Source organism: Mustelus asterias, unplaced genomic scaffold (assembly GCF_964213995.1).
Source record: "Mustelus asterias unplaced genomic scaffold, sMusAst1.hap1.1 HAP1_SCAFFOLD_962, whole genome shotgun sequence".
Taxonomy (NCBI): domain Eukaryota; kingdom Metazoa; phylum Chordata; class Chondrichthyes; order Carcharhiniformes; family Triakidae; genus Mustelus; species Mustelus asterias.
In genome coordinates, this window is record NW_027590908.1 from 114,954 (window position 1) to 142,043 (window position 27,090).

At 49.3% G+C, this 27,090-nt stretch overlaps 1 protein-coding gene across 1 annotated transcript; it reads right to left on the bottom strand.

Annotated features, from left to right (window-relative positions):
* Positions 1-179: 179 nt before the first annotated feature.
* LOC144487670 (NACHT, LRR and PYD domains-containing protein 3-like) lies at positions 180-25,358 on the bottom strand. Its single transcript, XM_078205752.1, has 5 exons — positions 25,199-25,358; positions 21,973-22,144; positions 21,804-21,869; positions 5,605-7,342; positions 180-222 (listed from the first exon to the last, which is right to left on the bottom strand). Exons 1-5 carry the CDS (start codon positions 25,238-25,240, stop codon positions 201-203), a joined length of 2,040 nt encoding a protein of 679 aa, XP_078061878.1. The 5' UTR covers positions 25,241-25,358; the 3' UTR covers positions 180-200.
* Positions 25,359-27,090: the final 1,732 nt, after the last annotated feature.

Below are 27,090 nucleotides of genomic sequence, written 5' to 3' on the forward strand. Positions count from 1 at the left end.
CTAAATGGAGAAAGTGAGAAACACATTAAATTCAGATTAATGTTCAGCAGAAAAAATAGCTGGATCTATTTTTGTGTCAGAAACTTAGCACGAGTGGTGACCTGATTCAAGTTACGATATTATATCTCATCCAAGTTGATCTTTCTCTGCACCCCAGCTGTGACTGTAACACTGCATTCTGGACTCTTTCCTTTCCTTCCCTATGTGCGGTATGCTTTGGCACTAATAAATGTGACAATATTAAATTAGATAATATCAAACCCTTTCTGTTGAATGGAAAAGACAATAGTCAGCATTGAAAAATGAAGAACAATTAACTCTTTTACACCTCTCAAAATGTATATTTTGTTTAATTGTCCATGGGATATGGGTGTCGCTGGCTAGACCAGCATTTATTTCCCACTGCTAATGGCCCCCAGAGGAGGTGATGCCCACATCCTGTGAACAAGCAAGTAACGTTTATACATGTCCCACATTCTGGTCTCATTTGCTGATCATCAGAATTACCCTCCTGAATCTCACTGACCCTGCTAAGTTTCCGGAAATTCAAATCATTTCTGGTTACATAAATCCAGGATTTTATGAGAATTGTACATTTCACAGAGGGTTAAATGATAAAGCTGTGAGAGTGGATCGCTCGGGATTCCCCGTGCTTCTTAACTACTGACATTATAACATCTGTATAATATCTCAGGGTGAGTTAAAGTGTGAAACTGTGCTTACTGTTGCTTTAAGGTCCATCCCCTAAATTTTATACAACAAGGAAAGAATATTCTCCCATTAGAAAGTTGAAATATTTCTGTTTGATGAGTTTATAGGGGAGGGGTGTCTCCCGCTACATTCCACAGTAAACAGGCTCTACATTTTCTGCAGGTCTGGCTCGTGTTCTATCTCCGGGAATTACCATGAGTTCTTACTTCCAGTCGATCCTCACATTGAATCATAGAATCATAGAAACCCTATAGTGCAGAAGGAGGCCATTCGGCCCATCGAGTCTGCACCGACCACAATCCCACCCAGGCCCTACCCCCACATATTTACCTGCTAATCCCTCTAATCTACGCATCTCAGGACTCTAAGGGGCAATTTTTAAACTGGCCAATCAACCTAACCCGCACATCTTTGGACCGTGGGAGGAAACCGGAGCACCCGGAGGAAACCCACACAGACACGAGGAGAATGTGCAAACTCCGCACAGACAGTGACCCGAGCCGGGAATCGAACCCGGGACCCTGGAGCTGTGAAGCAGCAGTGCTAACCACTGTGCTACTGTGCCGCCCAGGGAAAGGGTTATCCGCAAACCCGGTTTCATATCACTGACAGTTTGACTGGAGATTTTCCAGCAGCAGGTTTCCTCATTCAGGAAATTCTGGTTTCCTCGGCTCAGATGTAAGCTCTGCAGTCCTGCCACATTTAGCTGTGAATGGTAGTGGATGATGAAACAACAGAAGGAGGAGGCTCCACAAATATCCCATCCTCATGACGGAGACGACTAATACATCAGTGCAAAAGATATGGCTCAAATATTAGTAACTAACTTCAGTGGCTAAACCGTTCAGAGGTCCCCAGCATCACAGATATTTATCAGCGAATTCGATTCACTCCACGTGATGTCAAGAAATAGCTAAAGATAATGGATACTGCAAAGACCACAGATCTTGACAATAATCCAGTAACTGTACTGAAGATTACTGCTCCAGAAGCTGCTCTGTTCCTCGCCAAGCTGTTCCAGTAGAGCTACGACACTGATGTTTACCTAAAATAGTGGGAAATTGCCCAGATATGACCGTAAACAAAAAGGAAAGAACAAATCCAATCTGTCCATTTACCACCCCATCAGTCTCCTCTCAATCACCAACAGAGGAAGGCGTCATCGAGACTATCAAGCAGCATTTAATTAGCAATGACCTGCTCGCTGACTCTGAGCTTGTGCTTACTCAGGGTCACTCAGTCCCCTACCTCATTACAGCCTTGATGTAAACACGGACGGCAGAGCTGAACTCAGGATGTGAGATGAGAGTGTCTGCCCTTGACATCATGGCAGAATGTGACCACATGTAGCAAAAAGGAGCCAGAGAAAAACTGAAGTCAATGGAAATGAGAGAAAAAAAACTATCTGCCGGTTGGAGCAACACCAGCACAAAGGAAGTTAGTTATGGTTGTTGGACCATCTGCATGATGCAGTGCAACAACTCACCATGGCTCGTTACACAGCACTGCCCAGTCTGTGATTTCTATCCCTAAGGACAAGGGCAGCAGATGAATGGAAACATCATCACCTGGAAGTTCCCTTCCAAGATACACACCATCCTGACTTGGAAACATATCACCGTTCCTTCAGTGACTGGGTCAAAATCCTGGAACTCTCTTTCTCACAGCTCTGTGGGTGCACCTACACCACAGGAGTCCCTAAATGCAATTCCAGTGATATAATTGTGAGCATAGTTGCTTTCCAAGCAGTTGATAGGGGTTTAATTCCCAGATATCTCAGTTTGTTGGAGTGTGTGAAGAGAGGGTCATCTCAACTCCAGGAAATGACAGCAGGAAGTTCTCAGGAGAGTGCCCTCGTCCCAACCATCTTCAGCTACTTCATCAATTAAATTTCATCCATCATAAAGTCAGAAGTGGAGATGTTTGCTGATGTCTGTACAACGTTCAGCACCATTCTCGACTCCGCAAGATAGTAATGCAGGACCTGTCCATATTTAGCAAGGCTTGAACAATATTCAAGGAAGGCTGACAAGTGCCAGGCGATGACCATCTCCACCAAGAATGAATACAATCAACTCCCTTTACATTCAATGGGATTATCATCACCTGAATCCTGAGTATCAGCACCTTCGATGCTACCATTGGCCAGAAACAGACTAGACATATCATTACTGTGGATTTTAGAGAAGATTGAAGGCCAGGAACTCTGCGCAGAGTAACTCACCTCCTGACTTCCAAATACATTTCCACCATCGACAAGACACATGTCAGGAATTTAATTAAATACCATCCACTTGTCTGCATGAGTGCAGCTCAAGATTCAGGAAGCTCGCCACCATCCAGGATAACTCTGCTTGTTGACTGGTGCTCCACGTTCAACATTCATTCCATCCACCACAGAGGTACAGAGCGAGCAGTGTGTACCATCTACAAGATGCAGTGCAACAACTCCCAATGGCTCGTTACACAGCACCTTCCAATCCTGTGATTTCTATCCCTAGAAGGACTAGCAGATAAATGGAAACATCTCCACCTGGAAGTTCCCTTCAAGATACACATCATCCTGACTTGGAAAGATATCGCTGTTCCTGGGTCAAACTCCTGGGACTCTCTTTCTCACAGCACTGTGGGTGCACCTACACCACAGGAGTCCCTAAATGCAATGATGGTGATATCATAGCGAGCATAGTTGCTTTCCAAGCGGTTGATACAGGTTTAAATCCCAGCTATCTCAGTTTGTTGGAGTGGATGAAGAGAGGACCAGGAGGCAGTAACCACAACCGAAAAGACTGGGTCAATCCAATTTAGTCAAGTCTGCGGCTCCAGCCTGGAGCAGTAGTGTTAAACTTAGCTGAGGGTTGGAGGGTCAGTTGATCATTCAGCTACTCTGAGCCGGCCCACGCTGAGTTCAAAAGGGAAATGGTGAATCTAATAGCGACACAGAGGAAACTAAATTCATTGGTTGGTAAAAAAAAAATGCCGTTTGTGACTGGCTTTATATTGCTGTGAACTGGAAGAAGCAACAGAAAGGGTCAGTGATGGTTCTGCTGTTGATGTGGTGGACATGGATATTCAAAAATCATCTGATGCAGTGACACAACAGACTTGTGGCATAAGCTCATAAAATAAATGGGAAAGTAGCAACGTGGATACAAAATTGGATGAACAAAGAGTAATGGATATTTTTAAGGCTGGAGGATGTCGGTAATGGAGAACCCAAGCAGTTGGTATTGGGATCCTTGCTTTTCCCTGATATATGTGAATGATCTAGGTGTTTGGGCGGCACGGTAGCACAGTGGTTAGCACTGCTGCTTCACAGCTCCAGGGACCTGGGTTCGATTCCTAGCTTGGGTCACTGTGTGGAGTTTGCACATTCTCCTCGTGTCTGAGTGGGTTTCCTCGGGGTGCTCCGGTTTCCACCCAGTCTAAAGATGTGCGGGTTAGGTTGATTGGCCATGCTAAAATTGCTCCTTAGTGTCCTGAGATGTGTAGGTTACAGGGATTAGAGGGTAAAACATGTAGGGATATGGGGGTAGGGCCTGGGTGGGATTGTGGTCGGTGCAGACTCGATGGGCCGAATGGCCTCTTCCTGCACTGTAGGGTTTCTGTGGTTTGCAGTCTCGAGGAAAATTTCAAAGTTTGTTGATCACAGAACAGTTTGAGGCATTGTAAACTGTGAGAAGAGCTTGGGACTGAAAAACAGACTATGGTGGAGTGTACAGATAGATGGCAGATTAAGTTCAATGCAGAGACGGGTGAGGTGATACTTTCAGGAAACATGCACATGAGGAAGCAATATAAAATAATCGGTAGAATTGTTAACGGATTGCAGGATCAGAGGGACTGAACACATTGTGCATCGATCATTGCCATTGGCAGGGCAAGTGTAGGTAGCAATTAATAAAGAAAACAGCATCTTGGGCTTCACTGTTATGTAATAGTTTGTGTTTGTGGGCATTACACAGTAATTCATGAGTTTAAGTTTAATTTGTGTTTCTGTGCTTGTGAGCTCAGAAAGGGCCAAAACTTTAATTTCACTTCATGTTAAACAAAGCTGCCCGCCTGCGGGTTTTTGGTTTCAATTTAAACTGTCCCTACATTTTAATTTAAGGTTTACGACGTTGTAAGAGTTATAGAGGTTTAAAGAAATGGTTGCTTCTATTCAGAGGCCCACAATGAATGATAGAAGCTCTGAGTTTCAGTTACAACCAGTTAATCCAAGAAGCAAGACGGAGTTCACAGAGGCTGCCAGTAGAGGCAGCGCAACGCAGGCATTCAGAAAGCAACCCGAACTGATGATGTCACCAGTGATCACGTGACTTATAAAGGGACATTGTCCCAATATAACACACACCGACTGTAATACATAACACAGGGAGAGCGCAGTAAAATAATCCTGATCATAATTAAACACAAACTGTAAGCTGCACCGAACAAGAGAAACTAATTTCTGTATAGCATCGTACAGAATCAGATGGTTTCTGTTGGGAGAGGGAATGATCCTTTTTCAGATTTTGGAGGGAGGCCTTTACAGCTCTAATTATTTAAAATCCATCCCAATAATGTTTTTATTCATTTAAGGAATGTGGGCACCGCTGGTTATGCCAACATTTATTGCCCATGCCTATTCCAGGAGAATCTGCCTTCTTGAAATGATGTAGTTTTATCAGAGAATCTGGATTTATTACAGGCTCAGAAGGAGGCCAATCGGCCCATCATATCTGCATCTGCTCTCAAATGAGCATTATTACTTTGTGCCATTCTCCCACACTTTGTGACCATTGGACATTGTTTCTCTCTTGATGTCCTCGAATGAACATGCCTCTGTTTTATTAGAACAAAGGAAATGGCTTCTCAACAATGAAAATATCCGCTCTGAGACCAAACAGTTACCTCAACTCCTGACACTTGTGCAGAACGGGTCCCAGCCGCTGGAGCCCTTCACACTGAATGTTGCATTCCTCTAGATCGAGGTGTTTTATTGTATCACAGAGTCCAATGACATGAGACAGGACCGCACAGTCAATCGGGGTCAGTCGCAATCCGCGAAATGAAAGTTTTTCCATAGATCCCACTGTGTTCCGAACCAGTGCTTTATTCTGAGACTCAAACAGGTAGTGGAATGTGTTCAGGAGCTTCCTCTTCCCAGTTTCAGTCTGTGTGTCTCCAATCTGCCCTTCAACCTTCTCCTTCACCCAGTCAATCACTCGGCAGGTTGTTTGATGAAGAAATGGACCCAGAAACTCCACCAGGGGTCGAGCTGACTGTGGGGAGGACAGACCAGCAACAAAACGGAGAAATATCTCAAATCGCCCATCTTCCTCACTGTGGGCTTCACTGAGGAGTTTCCCGATCTCCCCAGGATCTGGAGTCAGGAATTGTGTGAGTGCAGCTACAAACTCTTGGATGGTGAGGTGTGGGAATGTGTAAACCACACTCTGGGCAGATTCATCTCTCTCCAAAAGTTCCATCAGGAACCCAGACAGGAACTGGGAAGATTGTAGATTGTACTCAATCAAATCTCCATTTCTAAACACAATCTTCTTCTTGGAGATTCCTGTGAAGGCCATCTCACCAAGCTTCAGTAACACATCACGGGGGTTTTCAATCTCTCGGCCATGGTTTTTCAGAATGTTGTAAATATAGTAGGAATATAGTTGGGTGATGGTCTTGGGAACTTGCTGCTGTTTCCTGTCTCTTTGTGTAAAGAAGGGACCCAGTGACAGACCGAGGATCCAGCAGTAGGAAGGGTTGTAACACATGGTGTACAGGATCTCGTTCTCCTCCACGTGTTTGAAAACAGCTGCTGCCACCATCTGATCTTCAAAACACTTGTTGAAATATTCCTTCCGTTCATCACCAACAAATCCCAGGATTTCAGCCCAGACACTGATCTTAGCCTTTTCCAATAAATGTAATGCAGTGGGGCGGCTGGTCACTAACACTGAACATCCTGGGAGCAGCTTGTGCTGTATTAAACTGTACACAATGTCAGACACTTCACACCAGCATTCGGGATCTGTGCACATGTACTGAGGTTCTGTATTTCTCCGATTGTCAGCAAAATCAATCCTGTCCTTGAATTCATCCAAACCATCGAATATAAACAGCAATCCTTTTGGGTTCTTCCAGAGCTCTCCCAGAATATTCCCAAAGTAGGGATACTGATCCAATATCAGATTCCTCAGGTTTATTCTACAGTTAATAGTGTTCAAATCCCGGAATTTAAAACTGAAAACAAATTGAAAGTGTGGGTATATTTTCCCAGTGGCCCAGTCATGAACAATCTTTTGTACCATTGTTGTTTTTCCAATTCCCGGCACTCCGCTCACTGCTGCTGAATTCCCAGATTTGGATTTTCTCTGGGAAAAGCTGCTCTGAAACAATTGATCAGTTCGGATTTTTTCCAGTTCTTTCCGGAGATCTTTCTCTCTCCATTCTTCATGGTCTCGGCCTCTTGCCAGCAGTTCATGTTCGACAAGTGTCCGATCTCGAACAGTAGAAATAACCGTGAGCTCAGCGTATCGATCAACCAGCTGGAAAATCTTAACCTTCTCCTTTATGAGGATAGTGTTCACTCTCAGTGTTTCAGTTTGTCCCCGGAGTGTCTCCTTGTGTTTCTGCTGAACATCTTCAATTAGAACAGAGAGAAAATGTTTATTATTGTTATTGGCTTTAATAAGTAAATTCTCAAGACCACTTTGCTGAAAAGATAGATTTAATTCATTAAAAGTTAATGGAAATCTCATTTGAAAGTGAACAAAAGCCGAGAAAATTTTCACATCCTCACTTGATTCTATATTTACTGAATGCAGATTTCTTTGCAGGTAATATTTTCTCTCTAATGGTGAATACTATCCAAGCTGCCGTGTATTGTCGACAGTACAAATCCCCACGTGATCCTGATTGCACAACAATGGAGATTCCAGTCGTTCAACGTTTGAATCCTTCAGTGATGTTTCTGCAGCAGAGTTCTGGATATTGTGAGGAGTTGGGGCACAGATTGCTCAGCGGCTGAATGCGATCATAGCAGATTTTTACTGTTTTTACCTGTGGTGCTGTGCACACTCGGAGGGAGAAAACTGTATACCACATGCGACCGTATGGAAATACCCCTCCATCTCAGCACCCAGCCAGGTGGGCACAGCGCCTCAGCACCCAGCCAGGTGGGCACAGCGCCTCAGCACCCAGCCAGGTGAGCACAGCGCCTCAGCACCCAGCCAGGTGGGCACAGCGCCTCAGCACCCAGCCAGGTGGGCACAGCGCCTCAGCACCCAGCCAGGTGGGCACAGCACCTCAGGACCCAGCCAGGTGGGCACAGCGCCTCAGGACCCAGCCAGGTGGGCACAGCGCCTCAGGACCCAGCCAGGTGGGCACAGCGCCTCAGCACCCAGCCAGGTGGGCACAGCGCCTCAGCACCCAGCCAGGTGGGCACAGCACCTCAGGACCCAGCCAGGTGGGCACAGTGCCTCAGCACCCAGCCAGGTGGGCACAGCGCCTCAGCACCCAGCCAGGTGGGCACAGCGCCTCAGCACCCAGCCAGGTGGGCACAGCGCCTCAGCACCCAGCCAGGTGGGCACAGCGCCTCAGCACCCAGCCAGGTGGGCACAGCGCCTCAGCACCCAGCCAGGTGGGCACAGCGCCTCAGGACCCAGCCAGGTGGGCACAGCGCCTCAGCACCCAGCCAGGTGGGCACAGCGCCTCAGCACCCAGCCAGGTGGGCACAGCGCCTCAGCACCCAGCCAGGTGAGCACAGCGCCTCAGCACCCAGCCAGGTGGGCACAGCGCCTCAGCACCCAGCCAGGTGGGCACAGCGCCTCAGCACCCAGCCAGGTGGGCACAGCACCTCAGGACCCAGCCAGGTGGGCACAGCGCCTCAGGACCCAGCCAGGTGGGCACAGCGCCTCAGCACCCAGCCAGGTGAGCACAGCGCCTCAGCACCCAGCCAGGTGGGCACAGCGCCTCAGCACCCAGCCAGGTGGGCACAGCGCCTCAGCACCCAGCCAGGTGGGCACAGCACCTCAGGACCCAGCCAGGTGGGCACAGCGCCTCAGGACCCAGCCAGGTGGGCACAGCGCCTCAGCACCCAGCCAGGTGGGCACAGCGCCTCAGCACCCAGCCAGGTGAGCACAGCGCCTTAGCACCCAGCCAGGTGGGCACAGCGCCTCAGCACCCAGCCAGGTGGGCACAGCGCCTCAGCACCCAGCCAGGTGGGCACAGCACCTCAGGACCCAGCCAGGTGGGCACAGCGCCTCAGGACCCAGCCAGGTGGGCACAGCGCCTCAGGACCCAGCCAGGTGGGCACAGCGCCTCAGCACCCAGCCAGGTGGGCACAGCGCCTCAGCACCCAGCCAGGTGGGCACAGCACCTCAGGACCCAGCCAGGTGGGCACAGTGCCTCAGCACCCAGCCAGGTGGGCACAGCGCCTCAGCACCCAGCCAGGTGGGCACAGCGCCTCAGCACCCAGCCAGGTGGGCACAGCGCCTCAGCACGCAGCCAGGTGGGCACAGCGCCTCAGCACCCAGCCAGGTGGGCACAGCGCCTCAGCACCCAGCCAGGTGGGCACAGCGCCTCAGGACCCAGCCAGGTGGGCACAGCGCCTCAGCACCCAGCCAGGTGGGCACAGCGCCTCAGCACCCAGCCAGGTGGGCACAGCGCCTCAGCACCCAGCCAGGTGGGCACAGCGCCTCAGCACCCAGCCAGGTGGGCACAGCGCCCCAGGACCCAGCCAGGTGGGCACAGCGCCTCAGGACACAGCCAGGTGGGCACAGCGCCTCAGGACCCAGCCAGGTGGGCACAGCGCCTCAGGACCCAGCCAGGTGGGCACAGCACCTCAGCACCCAGCCAGGTGGGCACAGCGCCTCAGCACCCAGCCAGGTGGGCACAGCGCCTCAGCACCCAGCCAGGTGGGCACAGCGCCTCAGGGCCCAGCCAGGTGGGCACAGCGCCTCAGGACCCAGCCAGGTGGGCACAGCGCCTCAGCACCCAGCCAGGTGGGCACAGCGCCTCAGGACCCAGCCAGGTGGGCACAGCACCTCAGGACCCAGCCAGGTGGGCACAGCACCTCAGGACCCAGCCAGGTGGGCACAGCGCCTCAGGGCCCAGCCAGGTGGGCACAGCGCCTCAGCACCCAGCCAGGTGGGCACAGCGCCTCAGTGCCCAGCCAGGTGGGCAGAGTGCTTCACAGCGCCTCAGGACCCTGCCAGGTGGGTACAGCGCTTCAGGACCCTGCCAGGTGCATACAGCATGTGCAGATCCTGCCAAGTGTGTACAACGTATCGGGATCCTGTCTGGTATCTACAGCATTTCAGTGTCTCAGGCTCAGGCCAGGTGTGTACAGGGTTTCTCAGTGAATCAGGATCCTGCCAGGTGAGTACAGGGTTTCTCAGTGAATCAGGATCCTGCCAGGTGAGTACAGGGTTTCTCAGTGAATCAGGATCCTGCCAGGTGAGTACAGGGTTTCTCAGTGAATCAGGATCCTGCCAGGTGTGTACAGGGTTTCTCAGTGAATCAGGATCCTGCCGGGTGAGTGCAGGGTTTCTCAGTGAATCAGGATCCTGCCAGGTGAGTACAGGGTTTCTCAGGGAATCAGGATCCTGCCAGGTGAGTACAGGGTTTCTCAGGGAATCAGGATCCTGCCAGGTGAGTACAGGGTTTCTCAGTGACTCAGGATCCTGCCGGGTGAGTACGGTGTTTCTCAGTGAATCAGGATCCTGCCAGGTGAGTACGGTGTTTCTCAGTGAATCAGGATCCTGCCAGGTGTGTACAGGGTTTCTCAGTGAATCAGGATCCTGCCAGGTGAGTGCAGGGTTTCTCAGTGAATCAGGATCCTGCCAGGTGAGTACAGGGTTTCTCAGTGAATCAGGATCCTGCCAGGTGAGTACAGGGTTTCTCAGTGAATCAGGATCCTGCCGGGTGAGTACAGGGTTTCTCAGTGAATCAGTCTCCTGCCAGGTGAGTACAGGGTTTCTCAGTGAATCAGGATCCTGCCGGGTGAGTACAGGGTTTCTCAGTGAATCAGGATCCTGCCAGGTGAGTACAGGGTTTCTCAGTGAATCAGGCTCTGGCCAGGTGTGTACAGGGTTTCTCAGTGAATCAGGATCCTGCCAGGTGAGTACAGGGTTTCTCAGTGAATCAGGATCCTGCCAGGTGAGTACAGGGTTTCCCAGTGAATCAGGATCCTGCCAGGTGAGTACAGGGTTTCTCAGTGAATCAGGATCCTGCCAGGTGTGTACAGGGTTTCTCAGTGAATCAGGATCCTGCCGGGTGAGTGCAGGGTTTCTCAGTGAATCAGGATCCTGCCAGGTGAGTACAGGGTTTCTCAGTGAATCAGGATCCTGCCGGGTGAGTGCAGGGTTTCTCAGTGAATCAGGATCCTGCCAGGTGAGTACAGGGTTTCTCAGGGAATCAGGATCCTGCCGGGTGAGTACAGGGTTTCTCAGGGAATCAGGATCCTGCCAGGTGAGTACAGGGTTTCTCAGGGAATCAGGATCCTGCCAGGTGAGTACAGGGTTTCTCAGTGACTCAGGATCCTGCCGGGTGAGTACGGTGTTTCTCAGTGAATCAGGATCCTGCCAGGTGAGTACGGTGTTTCTCAGTGAATCAGGATCCTGCCAGGTGTGTACAGGGTTTCTCAGTGAATCAGGATCCTGCCAGGTGAGTGCAGGGTTTCTCAGTGAATCAGGATCCTGCCAGGTGAGTACAGGGTTTCTCAGTGAATCAGGATCCTGCCAGGTGAGTACAGGGTTTCTCAGTGAATCAGGATCCTGCCGGGTGAGTACAGGGTTTCTCAGTGAATCAGTCTCCTGCCAGGTGAGTACAGGGTTTCTCAGTGAATCAGGATCCTGCCGGGTGAGTACAGGGTTTCTCAGTGAATCAGGATCCTGCCAGGTGAGTACAGGGTTTCTCAGTGAATCAGGATCCTGCCAGTTGAGTACAGGGTTTCTCAGTGAATCAGGATCCTGCCAGGTGTGTACAGGGTTTCTCAGTGAATCAGGATCCTGCCAGGTGAGTGCAGGGTTTCTCAGTGAATCAGGATCCTGCCGGGTGAGTACAGGGTTTCTCAGTGAATCAGGATCCTGCCAGGTGAGTACAGGGTTTCTCAGTGAATCAGGATCCTGCCAGGTGTGTACAGGGTTTCTCAGTGAATCAGGATCCTGCCGGGTGAGTGCAGGGTTTCTCAGTGAATCAGGATCCTGCCAGGTGAGTACAGGGTTTCTCAGTGAATCAGGATCCTGCCGGGTGAGTGCAGGGTTTCTCAGTGAATCAGGATCCTGCCAGGTGAGTACAGGGTTTCTCAGGGAATCAGGATCCTGCCGGGTGAGTACAGGGTTTCTCAGGGAATCAGGATCCTGCCAGGTGAGTACAGGGTTTCTCAGGGAATCAGGATCCTGCCAGGTGAGTACAGGGTTTCTCAGTGACTCAGGATCCTGCCGGGTGAGTACGGTGTTTCTCAGTGAATCAGGATCCTGCCAGGTGAGTACGGTGTTTCTCAGTGAATCAGGATCCTGCCAGGTGTGTACAGGGTTTCTCAGTGAATCAGGATCCTGCCAGGTGAGTGCAGGGTTTCTCAGTGAATCAGGATCCTGCCAGGTGAGTACAGGGTTTCTCAGTGAATCAGGATCCTGCCAGGTGAGTGCAGGGTTTCTCAGTGAATCAGGATCCTGCCGGGTGAGTACAGGATTTCTCAGTGAATCAGGATCCTGCCAGGTGAGTACAGGGTTTCTCAGTGAATCAGGATCCTGCCAGGTGAGTACAGGGTTTCTCAGTGAATCAGGATCCTGCCAGGTGAGTACAGGGTTTCTCAGTGAATCAGGATCCTGCCAGGTGAGTGCAGGGTTTCTCAGTGAATCAGGATCCTGCCAGGTGAGTGCAGGGTTTCTCAGTGAATCAGGATCCTGCCGGGTGAGTACGGTGTTTCTCAGTGAATCAGGATCCTGCCAGGTGTGTGCAGGGTTTCTCAGTGAATCAGGATCCTGCCAGGTGAGTACGGTGTTTCTCAGTGAATCAGGATCCTGCCGGGTGAGTACAGGGTTTCTCAGTGAATCAGGATCCTGCCAGGTGAGTACAGGGTTTCTCAGTGAATCAGGATCCTGCCAGGTGAGTACAGGGTTTCTCAGTGAATCAGGATCCTGCCAGGTGAATACAGGGTTTCTCAGTGAATCAGGATCCTGCCAGGTGAGTACAGGGTTTCTCAGTGAATCAGGATCCTGCCAGGTGAGTGCAGGGTTTCTCAGTGAATCAGGATCCTGCCAGGTGAGTACAGGGTTTCTCAGTGAATCAGGATCCTGCCTGGTGTGTACAGGCTTTCTCAGTGAATCAGGATCCTGCCAGGTGTGTACAGGGTTTCTCAGTGAATCAGGATCCTGCCAGGTGTGTGCAGGGTTTCTCAGTGAATCAGGATCCTGCCAGGTGTGTACAGGGTTTCTCAGTGAATCAGGATCCTGCCAGGTGAGTACAGGGTTTCTCAGTGAATCAGGATCCTGCCAGGTGAGTGCAGGGTTTCTCAGTGAATCAGGATCCTGCCAAGTGTGTACAGGGTTTCTCAGTGAATCAGGATCCTGCCAGGTGAGTACAGGGTTTCTCAGTGAATCAGGATCCTTCCTGGTGTGTACAGGGTTTCTCAGTGAATCAGGATCCTGCCAGGTGAGTACAGGGTTTCTCAGTGAATCAGGATCCTGCCAGGTGAGTGCAGGGTTTCTCAGTGAATCAGGATCCTGCCAGGTGAGTGCAGGGTTTCTCAGTGAATCAGGATCCTGCCAAGTGTGTACAGGGTTTCTCAGTGAATCAGGATCCTGCCAGGTGTGTACAGGGTTTCTCAGTGAATCAGGATCCTGCCAGGTGAGTACAGGGTTTCTCAGTGAATCAGGATCCTGCCAGGTGAGTACTGTGTTTCTCAGTGAATCAGGATCCTGCCAGGTGAGTACAGGGTTTCTCAGTGAATCAGGATCCTGCCAGGTGAGTACAGGGTTTCTCAGTGAATCAGGATCCTGCCAGGTGAGTACAGGGTTTCTCAGTGAATCAGGATCCTGCCAGGTGAGTACAGGGTTTCTCAGTGAATCAGGATCCTGCCAGGTGAGTACAGGGTTTCTCAGTGAATCAGGATCCTGCCAGGTGAGTACAGGGTTTCTCAGTGAATCAGGACCTGCCAGGTGAGTACGGTGTTTCTCAGTGAATCAGGATCCTGCCAGGTGTGTACAGGGTTTCTCAGTGAATCAGGATCCTGCCAGGTGTGTACAGGTTTTCTCAGTGAATCAGGATCCTGCCAGGTGTGTACAGGGTTTCTCAGTGAATCAGGATCCTGCCAGGTGAGTGCAGGGTTTCTCAGTGAATCAGGATCCTGCCAGGTGAGTACAGGGTTTCTCAGTGAATCAGGATCCTGCCAGGTGAGTGCAGGGTTTCTCAGTGAATCAGGATCCTGCCGGGTGAGTACAGGATTTCTCAGTGAATCAGGATCCTGCCAGGTGAGTACAGGGTTTCTCAGTGAATCAGGATCCTGCCAGGTGAGTACAGGGTTTCTCAGTGAATCAGGATCCTGCCAGGTGAGTACAGGGTTTCTCAGTGAATCAGGATCCTGCCAGGTGAGTGCAGGGTTTCTCAGTGAATCAGGATCCTGCCAGGTGAGTGCAGGGTTTCTCAGTGAATCAGGATCCTGCCGGGTGAGTACGGTGTTTCTCAGTGAATCAGGATCCTGCCAGGTGTGTGCAGGGTTTCTCAGTGAATCAGGATCCTGCCAGGTGAGTACGGTGTTTCTCAGTGAATCAGGATCCTGCCGGGTGAGTACAGGGTTTCTCAGTGAATCAGGATCCTGCCAGGTGAGTACAGGGTTTCTCAGTGAATCAGGATCCTGCCAGGTGAGTACAGGGTTTCTCAGTGAATCAGGATCCTGCCAGGTGAATACAGGGTTTCTCAGTGAATCAGGATCCTGCCAGGTGAGTACAGGGTTTCTCAGTGAATCAGGATCCTGCCAGGTGAGTGCAGGGTTTCTCAGTGAATCAGGATCCTGCCAGGTGAGTACAGGGTTTCTCAGTGAATCAGGATCCTGCCTGGTGTGTACAGGCTTTCTCAGTGAATCAGGATCCTGCCAGGTGTGTACAGGGTTTCTCAGTGAATCAGGATCCTGCCAGGTGTGTGCAGGGTTTCTCAGTGAATCAGGATCCTGCCAGGTGTGTACAGGGTTTCTCAGTGAATCAGGATCCTGCCAGGTGAGTACAGGGTTTCTCAGTGAATCAGGATCCTGCCAGGTGAGTGCAGGGTTTCTCAGTGAATCAGGATCCTGCCAAGTGTGTACAGGGTTTCTCAGTGAATCAGGATCCTGCCAGGTGAGTACAGGGTTTCACAGTGAATCAGGATCCTTCCTGGTGTGTACAGGGTTTCTCAGTGAATCAGGATCCTGCCAGGTGAGTACAGGGTTTCTCAGTGAATCAGGATCCTGCCAGGTGAGTGCAGGGTTTCTCAGTGAATCAGGATCCTGCCAGGTGAGTGCAGGGTTTCTCAGTGAATCAGGATCCTGCCAAGTGTGTACAGGGTTTCTCAGTGAATCAGGATCCTGCCAGGTGTGTACAGGGTTTCTCAGTGAATCAGGATCCTGCCAGGTGAGTACAGGGTTTCTCAGTGAATCAGGATCCTGCCAGGTGAGTACTGTGTTTCTCAGTGAATCAGGATCCTGCCAGGTGAGTACAGGGTTTCTCAGTGAATCAGGATCCTGCCAGGTGAGTACAGGGTTTCTCAGTGAATCAGGATCCTGCCAGGTGAGTACAGGGTTTCTCAGTGAATCAGGATCCTGCCAGGTGAGTACAGGGTTTCTCAGTGAATCAGGATCCTGCCAGGTGAGTACAGGGTTTCTCAGTGAATCAGGATCCTGCCAGGTGAGTACAGGGTTTCTCAGTGAATCAGGACCTGCCAGGTGAGTACGGTGTTTCTCAGTGAATCAGGATCCTGCCAGGTGTGTACAGGGTTTCTCAGTGAATCAGGATCCTGCCAGGTGTGTACAGGTTTTCTCAGTGAATCAGGATCCTGCCAAGTGAGTGCAGGGTTTCTCAGTGAATCAGGATCCTGCCAGGTGAGTACAGGGTTTCTCAGTGAATCAGGATCCTGCCAGTTGTGTACAGGGTTTCTCAGTGAATCAGGATCCTGCCAGGTGAGTGCAGGGTTTCTCAGTGAATCAGGATCCTGCCAAGTGTGTACAGGGTTTCTCAGTGAATCAGGATCCTGCCAGGTGTGTACAGGGTTTCTCAGTGAATCAGGATCCTGCCAGGTGAGTACAGGGTTTCTCAGTGAATCAGGATCCTGCCAGGTGAGTGCAGGGTTTCTCAGTGAATCAGGATCCTGCCAGGTGTGTACAGGGTTTCTCAGTGAATCAGGATCCTGCCAGGTGAGTACAGGGTTTCTCAGTGAATCAGGATCCTGCCAGGTGAGTGCAGGGTTTCTCAGTGAATCAGGATCCTGCCAGGTATGTGCAGGGTTTCTCAGTGAATCAGGATCCTGCCAGGTGTGTACAGGGTTTCTCAGTGAATCAGGATCCTGCCAGGTGATTACAGGGTTTCTCAGTGAATCAGGATCCTGCCAGGTGAGTGCAGGGTTTCTCAGTGAATCAGGATCCTGCCAGGTGTGTACAGGGTTTCTCAGTGAATCAGGATCCTGCCAGGTGAGTACAGGGTTTCTCAGTGAATCAGGAATCTGCCAGGTGAGTACAGGGTTTCTCAGTGAATCAGGATCCTGCCAGGTGAGTACAGGGTTTCTCAGTGAATCAGGATCCTGCCAGGTGAGTACAGGGTTTCTCAGTGAATCAGGATCCTGCCAGGTGAGTGCAGGGTTTCTCAGTGAATCAGGATCCTGCCAGGTGAGTACAGGGTTTCTCAGTGAATCAGGATCCTGCCTGGTGTGTACAGGCTTTCTCAGTGAATCAGGATCCTGCCAGGTGAGTACAGGGTTTCTCAGTGAATCAGGATCCTGCCAGGTGTGTACAGGGTTTCTCAGTGAATCAGGATCCTGCCAGGTGTGTACAGGGTTTCTCAGTGAATCAGGATCCTGCCAGGTGTGTGCAGGGTTTCTCAGTGAATCAGGATCCTGCCAGGTGTGTACAGGGTTTCTCAGTGAATCAGGATCCTGCCAGGTGAGTACAGGGTTTCTCAGTGAATCAGGATCCTGCCAGGTGAGTGCAGGGTTTCTCAGTGAATCAGGATCCTGCCAAGTGTGTACAGGGTTTCTCAGTGAATCAGGATCCTGCCAGGTGAGTACAGGGTTTCTCAGTGAATCAGGATCCTGCCTGGTGTGTACAGGGTTTCTCAGTGAATCAGGATCCTGCCAGGTGAGTACAGGGTTTCTCAGTGAATCAGGATCCTGCCAGGTGAGTGCAGGGTTTCTCAGTGAATCAGGATCCTGCCAGGTGAGTGCAGGGTTTCTCAGTGAATCAGGATCCTGCCAAGTGTGTACAGGGTTTCTCAGTGAATCAGGATCCTGCCAGGTGTGTACAGGGTTTCTCAGTGAATCAGGATCCTGCCAGGTGAGTACAGGGTTTCTCAGTGAATCAGGATCCTGCCAGGTGAGTACTGTGTTTCTCAGTGAATCAGGATCCTGCCAGGTGAGTACAGGGTTTCTCAGTGAATCAGGATCCTGCCAGGTGAGTACAGGGTTTCTCAGTGAATCAGGATCCTGCCAGGTGAGTACAGGGTTTCTCAGTGAATCAGGATCCTGCCAGGTGAGTACAGGGTTTCTCAGTGAATCAGGATCCTGCCAGGTGAGTACAGGGTTTCTCAGTGAATCAGGATCCTGCCAGGTGAGTACAGGGTTTCTCAGTGAATCAGGACCTGCCAGGTGAGTACGGTGTTTCTCAGTGAATCAGGATCCTGCCAGGTGTGTACAGGGTTTCTCAGTGAATCAGGATCCTGCCAGGTGTGTACAGGGTTTCTCAGTGAATCAGGATCCTGCCAGGTGAGTGCAGGGTTTCTCAGTGAATCAGGATCCTGCCAGGTGAGTACAGGGTTTCTCAGTGAATCAGGATCCTGCCAGTTGTGTACAGGGTTTCTCAGTGAATCAGGATCCTGCCAGGTGAGTGCAGGGTTTCTCAGTGAATCAGGATCCTGCCAAGTGTGTACAGGGTTTCTCAGTGAATCAGGATCCTGCCAGGTGTGTACAGGGTTTCTCAGTGAATCAGGATCCTGCCGGGTGAGTACAGGGTTTCTCAGTGAATCAGGATCCTGCCAGGTGAGTGCAGGGTTTCTCAGTGAATCAGGATCCTGCCAGGTGTGTACAGGGTTTCTCAGTGAATCAGGATCCTGCCAGGTGAGTACAGGGTTTCTCAGTGAATCAGGATCCTGCCAGGTGAGTGCAGGGTTTCTCAGTGAATCAGGATCCTGCCAGGTATGTGCAGGGTTTCTCAGTGAATCAGGATCCTGCCAGGTGTGTACAGGGTTTCTCAGTGAATCAGGATCCTGCCAGGTGATTACAGGGTTTCTCAGTGAATCAGGATCCTGCCAGGTGAGTGCATGGTTTCTCAGTGAATCAGGATCCTGCCAGGTGTGTACAGGGTTTCTCAGTGAATCAGGATCCTGCCAGGTGAGTACAGGGTTTCTCAGTGAATCAGGAATCTGCCAGGTGAGTACAGGGTTTCTCAGTGAATCAGGATCCTGCCAGGTGAGTACAGGGTTTCTCAGTGAATCAGGATCCTGCCAGGTGAGTACAGGGTTTCTCAGTGAATCAGGATCCTGCCAGGTGAGTACGGTGTTTCTCAGTGAATCAGGATCCTGCCAGGTGAGTACAGGGTTTCTCAGTGAATCAGGATCCTGCCAGGTGAGTACAGGGTTTCTCAGTGAATCAGGATCCTGCCAGTTGTGTACAGGGTTTCTCAGTGAATCAGGATCCTGCCAGGTGAGTGCAGGGTTTCTCAGTGAATCAGGATCCTGCCAAGTGTGTACAGGGTTTCTCAGTGAATCAGGATCCTGCCAGGTGTGTACAGGGTTTCTCAGTGAATCAGGATCCTGCCAGGTGAGTACAGGGTTTCTCAGTGAATCAGGATCCTGCCAGGTGAGTGCAGGGTTTCTCAGTGAATCAGGATCCTGCCAGGTGTGTACAGGGTTTCTCAGTGAATCAGGATCCTGCCAGGTGAGTACAGGGTTTCTCAGTGAATCAGGATCCTGCCAGGTGAGTGCAGGGTTTCTCAGTGAATCAGGATCCTGCCAGGTATGTGCAGGGTTTCTCAGTGAATCAGGATCCTGCCAGGTGTGTACAGGGTTTCTCAGTGAATCAGGATCCTGCCAGGTGATTACAGGGTTTCTCAGTGAATCAGGATCCTGCCAGGTGAGTGCAGGGTTTCTCAGTGAATCAGGATCCTGCCAGGTGTGTACAGGGTTTCTCAGTGAATCAGGATCCTGCCAGGTGAGTACAGGGTTTCTCAGTGAATCAGGAATCTGCCAGGTGAGTACAGGGTTTCTCAGTGAATCAGGATCCTGCCAGGTGAGTACAGGGTTTCTCAGTGAATCAGGATCCTGCCAGGTGAGTACAGGGTTTCTCAGTGAATCAGGATCCTGCCAGGTGAGTGCAGGGTTTCTCAGTGAATCAGGATCCTGCCAGGTGAGTACAGGGTTTCTCAGTGAATCAGGATCCTGCCTGGTGTGTACAGGCTTTCTCAGTGAATCAGGATCCTGCCAGGTGAGTACAGGGTTTCTCAGTGAATCAGGATCCTGCCAGGTGTGTACAGGGTTTCTCAGTGAATCAGGATCCTGCCAGGTGTGTACAGGGTTTCTCAGTGAATCAGGATCCTGCCAGGTGTGTGCAGGGTTTCTCAGTGAATCAGGATCCTGCCAGGTGTGTACAGGGTTTCTCAGTGAATCAGGATCCTGCCAGGTGAGTACAGGGTTTCTCAGTGAATCAGGATCCTGCCAGGTGAGTGCAGGGTTTCTCAGTGAATCAGGATCCTGCCAAGTGTGTACAGGGTTTCTCAGTGAATCAGGATCCTGCCAGGTGAGTACAGGGTTTCTCAGTGAATCAGGATCCTGCCTGGTGTGTACAGGGTTTCTCAGTGAATCAGGATCCTGCCAGGTGAGTACAGGGTTTCTCAGTGAATCAGGATCCTGCCAGGTGAGTGCAGGGTTTCTCAGTGAATCAGGATCCTGCCAGGTGAGTGCAGGGTTTCTCAGTGAATCAGGATCCTGCCAAGTGTGTACAGGGTTTCTCAGTGAATCAGGATCCTGCCAGGTGTGTACAGGGTTTCTCAGTGAATCAGGATCCTGCCAGGTGAGTACAGGGTTTCTCAGTGAATCAGGATCCTGCCAGGTGAGTACTGTGTTTCTCAGTGAATCAGGATCCTGCCAGGTGAGTACAGGGTTTCTCAGTGAATCAGGATCCTGCCAGGTGAGTACAGGGTTTCTCAGTGAATCAGGATCCTGCCAGGTGAGTACAGGGTTTCTCAGTGAATCAGGATCCTGCCAGGTGAGTACAGGGTTTCTCAGTGAATCAGGATCCTGCCAGGTGAGTACAGGGTTTCTCAGTGAATCAGGATCCTGCCAGGTGAGTACAGGGTTTCTCAGTGAATCAGGACCTGCCAGGTGAGTACGGTGTTTCTCAGTGAATCAGGATCCTGCCAGGTGTGTACAGGGTTTCTCAGTGAATCAGGATCCTGCCAGGTGTGTATAGGGTTTCTCAGTGAATCAGGATCCTGCCAGGTGAGTGCAGGGTTTCTCAGTGAATCAGGATCCTGCCAGGTGAGTACAGGGTTTCTCAGTGAATCAGGATCCTGCCAGTTGTGTACAGGGTTTCTCAGTGAATCAGGATCCTGCCAGGTGAGTGCAGGGTTTCTCAGTGAATCAGGATCCTGCCAAGTGTGTACAGGGTTTCTCAGTGAATCAGGATCCTGCCAGGTGTGTACAGGGTTTCTCAGTGAATCAGGATCCTGCCGGGTGAGTACAGGGTTTCTCAGTGAATCAGGATCCTGCCAGGTGAGTGCAGGGTTTCTCAGTGAATCAGGATCCTGCCAGGTGTGTACAGGGTTTCTCAGTGAATCAGGATCCTGCCAGGTGAGTACAGGGTTTCTCAGTGAATCAGGATCCTGCCAGGTGAGTGCAGGGTTTCTCAGTGAATCAGGATCCTGCCAGGTATGTGCAGGGTTTCTCAGTGAATCAGGATCCTGCCAGGTGTGTACAGGGTTTCTCAGTGAATCAGGATCCTGCCAGGTGATTACAGGGTTTCTCAGTGAATCAGGATCCTGCCAGGTGAGTGCATGGTTTCTCAGTGAATCAGGATCCTGCCAGGTGTGTACAGGGTTTCTCAGTGAATCAGGATCCTGCCAGGTGAGTACAGGGTTTCTCAGTGAATCAGGAATCTGCCAGGTGAGTACAGGGTTTCTCAGTGAATCAGGATCCTGCCAGGTGAGTACAGGGTTTCTCAGTGAATCAGGATCCTGCCAGGTGAGTACAGGGTTTCTCAGTGAATCAGGATCCTGCCAGGTGAGTACGGTGTTTCTCAGTGAATCAGGATCCTGCCAGGTGAGTACAGGGTTTCTCAGTGAATCAGGATCCAGCCAGGTGAGTACAGGGTTTCTCAGTGAATCAGGATCCTGCCAGGTGAGTACAGGGTTTCTCAGTGAATCAGGATCCTGCCAGGTGAGTACAGGGTTTCTCAGTGAATCAGGATCCTGCCAGGTGAGTACAGGGTTTCTCAGTGAATCAGGATCCTGCCAGGTGTGTACAGGGTTTCTCAGTGAATCAGGATCCTGCCAGGTGAGTACAGGGTTTCTCAGTGAAATCAGGATCCTGCCAGGTGAGTACAGGGTTTCTCAGTGAATCAGGATCCTGCCAGGTGAGTACAGGGTTTAAAACTGTATCAGGGTCCCGCCATGTACGGGGTTTTGTGAATTTAAGGAAGTGAAGCAATATCCCTATAATTACAAGAAATGTCAGAAGTCACATGGATTGAATCTTACATCGATGCTGAATTTACAAGAATTGATGATTTCCAAACAAGTTTTAGTCCTGCTTCTCGACCCTATGAATTTCTGTATCTCTAATTCTGATAACCTCGAGGCAAAGATGTATTTTCAAATACCCAGATTCTCACAAGTCAAATGAATTGTCTGAAATCCCCATTTCCTCCCTTACCTTTCAGGTGGCTGGGTATTTCTGATAATTCTTCTCCAACTTTCATATAATTAATTGGATCAGAACCTGTTGAAAAGAATTAACTTCCATGAAATCAGGTCTGTGTAATATTGTAGTAAAGTTTGCAGTGTTTGGGTCTGAAACCGAATTCAGTGTGATTTAACCATACCAAGTTCCCGTATTTCTCTCAGTATTGTGCCCAATTTCCGTAATCTGTGGTGCATTTTCACAAAGGATTCCCACATCATCCTTCGAGCCCGAGATCCTTTCTCCATAACCAGATTGAGGAGAAGTTTGGCACTGCCCGCCCTGTTTCCGTTCTGCACGAGCTCACTGACTTTCTGTGAAGAATAATAATGAATATATTGATGAGGTGTGAAAGGTAAACACTGGGAAAGGGAAGGAAAGGACTTGCTCAGGGATGGGATTTCCCAGTTGTTTTGAGGAAGGAAGCAGCGACTTCTTTAGGTGAAATGTCATTCTGAAAAGTGATGAATATTCTCCACACATCTTGATTCCATCATTCCTTCAAATGAATGTGAATAAACTAAATTTAATAGCTGGAATACCGCTCTCAGTTTGGCACACAAGTGATCCCGTGCTGCAGCTGTCTCAGGAATGACCACAGATGAATCAAAACATTGTTGATTTATCAATCACGAAAATCAACCAACGATAACAATTCAATCATTTTCACATCATTAACTGAAATAGCTGAAACCATTATTTTGCATGTTTACAGTGAGTGTGAAATGTCACTAACCATGTTCACAAAGTTTTAACATTCATCACCAGTTTACATTCAGAGTTTACAACCCACAAAAAGAGGAGAAATCGGACCATGAACCCAATACAAAGCAGGGTGCACAGAAATGTCTTCAGGAGGTGAGGAAAGTCGAGAGGCAGAAGGGACAGTAAGACATCGGAAGTCTCAGCCTCGAGTAGTGGTCTGAATGAGGTAGTGCACATAGAAGGGTGCACGAACCGCAAAGGGAAGCTTGAAACAGCTGTCAAAATGTTTTTTAAAAATTTTTCTATTCTGCAAAGGTTTTCTGAAAAAGTAGCTCAGGCCAATTGTGATGGTATTGCATTAAGGTTAACAAATGATTCAAATAAGGGAAAGAATACACTTAACTGTTAAACATCCCCTGAAGACCTTTGCTTGAATAAACTCAGAGCAAAATCCTCTTTTGGTGACAACAGTCCTTATAGATGTGATCCATAACATTCCAGTAACTTTATCACACAACGCCCTGTGGCTTTAGGGTGTTCTTCAGCAGTTTAAAGAAAAAGGCTACAGAGTAGATGTGCTCAAGATGCTGATGTTTCCCTGGGGAGGAGTGCCATCCAAACCAACAGCACATGGTCAGAGTTTCACTCAGTTACGGATTATTTCGGACCCTCCATTATAGGAAAATAAAAACAATTAGAAAACTGTCCTGAGAATATATCCGGATGTTACTGGAGGTGAATGGTTTGATGTTATAACAGAGATTTGAGAATTTAGGACTTGTTACAATAGAGTTGTGAAGATTAAATGGCAAATCGATTGTGGCCGTACGCTGAAGTACATGTTTACGGATTGTTTCCAACATTCAGCCAGAGGTCACACATTTACAGTCTTATGGGTCAGACTGGATATTGTTTTAGTGTAAAATGGTTAAAATATGTTGTTGTGATGTCGAAGTTAATTTTATTTTGTTGATATATTGGATAATAAATTAATAGCAAAGGAGAGCAAGAAGCAGGACTGGTCCAACTGGATGGAATATTAACTAACAGATAGTAAGCGTAAGGTTCAGGTTAGAATAAGTGATTGCTGGAGAGGAAAGTAAACGCAGGATCAACCTTGGAATGGTTGTTTATTTCTGTACTCATTATTTCTCTCATTTTCACAATTTGAGAACCATGTGACAGGATTATGGGACCTTAGAAGAGGTCGGAATCTCTGTGGTGGGGCCCCCAGATGGGCATCCCATTACACCAATGAAATACCCATGTGAAGCTTCCTTCCTGCCCCACTGGAACTTTACAATAGTTGGGCAATGCCTGTGTGCGGCAACTTTCAGCTAAACTTTGGCTGCTTGGAGAGGGCGTCCTTTATGAATGCTCCTTGATTCATGGATGGACCCTGGCAGCAATGACTAGCGCTTCCAGCTATGATCAGCGATGGAAAGTGAACCCACTAATTGCTGGGACCTGCCTGTCACGCCCTGGCATGGCTGAACAAAAGGCAATCTTGCCTTGAAGGGAAGCTCAGCATGAAGGTGCCATCTCCTTTTTCCTGCAGTCACAGCAGAGATCAATTCCAACACTGACATTACTGAGCCTGTAGTGCAAATGATCCATTGATTAAGCTATTAGCTCTGGGAAGCGAATCTCAGTTGGATACAAGTCCCAGCAGTGACTTCTTAATTGACTGCTGTTAATAAAATGATGCCCAGGGCCATATGGTCTACCCAATCAGGGTTGGCTCATGTTTTGACCCCGAGCAGCGAGACATTGTACGCTTTTGGAAATTTAATTCCAACATCTCATAAGCAAGTGGCCAATTGTGCAAGAAGATCCTTCGTGAGACTGAATGATAGTCAGCTTTGATCATGCCAAAGTAAGTTATCTAGATTTATTTCAGATAATAACATATCAGAAATTTTCAGGATGTTTGGGGGAAGGAAGTTTCTATGGTTGGGATTTTACAGGCTATTTGGAGATGGGCTGCCAGGCGGGAAGGTGGCAAAATGGCAGAGGAAGGCATTTGATGGCATTCCAGATGGTGGCCTCAAAATCTATTCTCGGGGAAGGCCTCTTTTTTGGACACTATTTGGTGCACAGATGGGCCTATCCTTTGGGGCAATAGATATGCCAAGGCATCGGTGCTGCCTGCCCTCAAAGAAACCCGGTCTTTCTGGGGTCTGGTCTCTCTCTGGCCCCCAGACCTAACTTGTCTGAATTTCAGGGCTCATGGCCATTGATCTGCACTCACCCTCCAGATGCAGCTTATGGCGTTGCTGCTGAGGTACCGGCTGTCTGACTGGGCTGACAGGTTTGGGTAGAAGCTGCCACCTTTAATAAGGACAGCAGCTTCCTGGATCCCCACCACCTGCTGAAGCAAGGTTCCTGTCAGTGAGATCATGTCACTTACAAAATAATTCTGGCCTTTTTATGGCTCCAAAGGTTCTAAAACACTGGGGTTTGTCTCATTCCAAACATGGGACTGCTGTAGACCTACCGATTGGTATGATTAGTCAACAATTCAATTTTCAGTACATCATGCAAGCGACAACATGTAGGAAGATGCAGTAGACAGACTGAGGTATCTATTCCACATTATTTCTTTGTTTCTATTCTGTAGGTTCTGTGATGTGTGAAGAGATGGAATTCAATCTACATCTTACCTGATATTCTTGTCCACTGAAATGGTCCTCGCCGATTAACATGAGAGCCAAACCTTCCACCCCTTCTTCAATCGCCTGTTCCAGTCTATCCCGGTAAAATTTGGTTAATCGGAACAACAGGTAATCGTCGCAATTTGTGAAGAACTCAGTGAGTGTAGAGTCTGGATTTGTGAAAGCAAAGAAATACCAACACATCATCAATTTTCTACCCAGACGGTCACATTCCTCTCATTCCGAACAACCGAATCCTCCTGTGAACCAGCTTATTAAAGCTGTGTTTATTTGCTTTGCTGCAGCACCTGGGGGAACACGTCCTGCACATGCTCAGATGTGGTATCAGAGTCTGTGACATCACAGTGAGTGACATCCCTGGGAGATCCTGTATCAAACACTTTAATTCCAAGTTAATCTGGAGAATCCCAATGCAGGCGCGGTCCCAGCTCAATGCTGCATTAAGAACCGGTAATCGGTATACAAATGGAAAACTAACAGTTTCATTGGAATTTCCAAATGGTTTCCTGACAGCCGCTTCCCCCACTCGCCTTTGCACTTCCCCCACCATCCTTACCATTTCCCCACTTCATTCAAACTTTTTCTCACATCTCTCTGCCACTCTCCATGCAGGTCCTCGCTGCTGGATCACTTCCATAGAGGGGAAGAGAGGAGAATGGCGGAACCAGAAACAATGTGTGGAAAGGCAGATACAACACATGTGCTACTTTCCATTAATCTGTATAATCAATTCATTAAAAATGTACAATTTGTCACACAACCTAGCTTCAATTTATTGGCTTCAGATAGATTTCTATTTTGATGTAACACTGGGAATTCTTTGTCTTTGTACTGCTGCCTCACAGCGCCAGGGACCCAGGTTTAATTCAGGCCTTGAGAAACTGTGTGGCGTTTGCATGTTCTCCCTGTGTCTGCGTGGGTTTCCTCCGGGTGTTCCGGTTTCCTCCCCCAGTCCGAAAGATGTGCAGGTTAGATGGATTGGACATGATAAATTACCCCATGGAGCCCAAATATGTGTAGGTTAGGTGGATTAGCCATGGTAAACGTGCAAGGTTATGAGCACAGGGTGGTGGAGTGGGCCTGGGAAAGATGCTCTTTGAGAGTCGGTGCAGACTCGATGGGGTGAATGGCCTCCTTCTGCACTCTGGGGATTCAATGGTTTCTATTGTTGTTTAATTTCAGTGTTCCTGAAATTTCTTGCTTTCCCGAAATGATCAAGAGGGCTATTTTAATCCAATCCATTTGAAAACTAGCCGCCCCCGAGTTAACAGATCCAACTATCCAGGACAAGTGGGGAAAATATGGGAAGACCATCATCTCCAATTAAGTGACAGCTTCCAAATAGTGATATAGATCATCGTTTCTTTTGTGCTACAGGGCCACAGTCATGTGGTAAATTAGTACTCATTAGTTTCTATTCCAATTGGATGGTTAATGCTGCTTATCGTCTCAAACCTGGATATTTCTCATTGTCCAGTCACATCAGCTGATACCCTTCACACTGTTCTATCCACCTTATCGGTAAATGAGTTGTTGATGGTAGATTCAGACCATGGCGGCCGTCCCCTCCATTCTCACTTCCCTCACCTTCATGTCCCAAGAACATCGGCCAGAATTTTACATTGATAGGGTGGGTACGTGCCTGACTCAGTCGCATTTTGAAATCATGGGAGAAGACATCCGGTTCACGTTTCAAAATCATTGCTTTCTCATGCAATATTCCAGGGGCAGGCACACCCCTGACTCTCACCACAAACCAAGCTGTGAATTTAGCCCATTAAGGGGCCAATTAAATGCAGTTTTCCATGGCTCATCGGCCTTTACATTTAGTGGGCAAGCTGATTGGCCAGGCAGCCTTTATGTTTTGGCTATAACCTGGG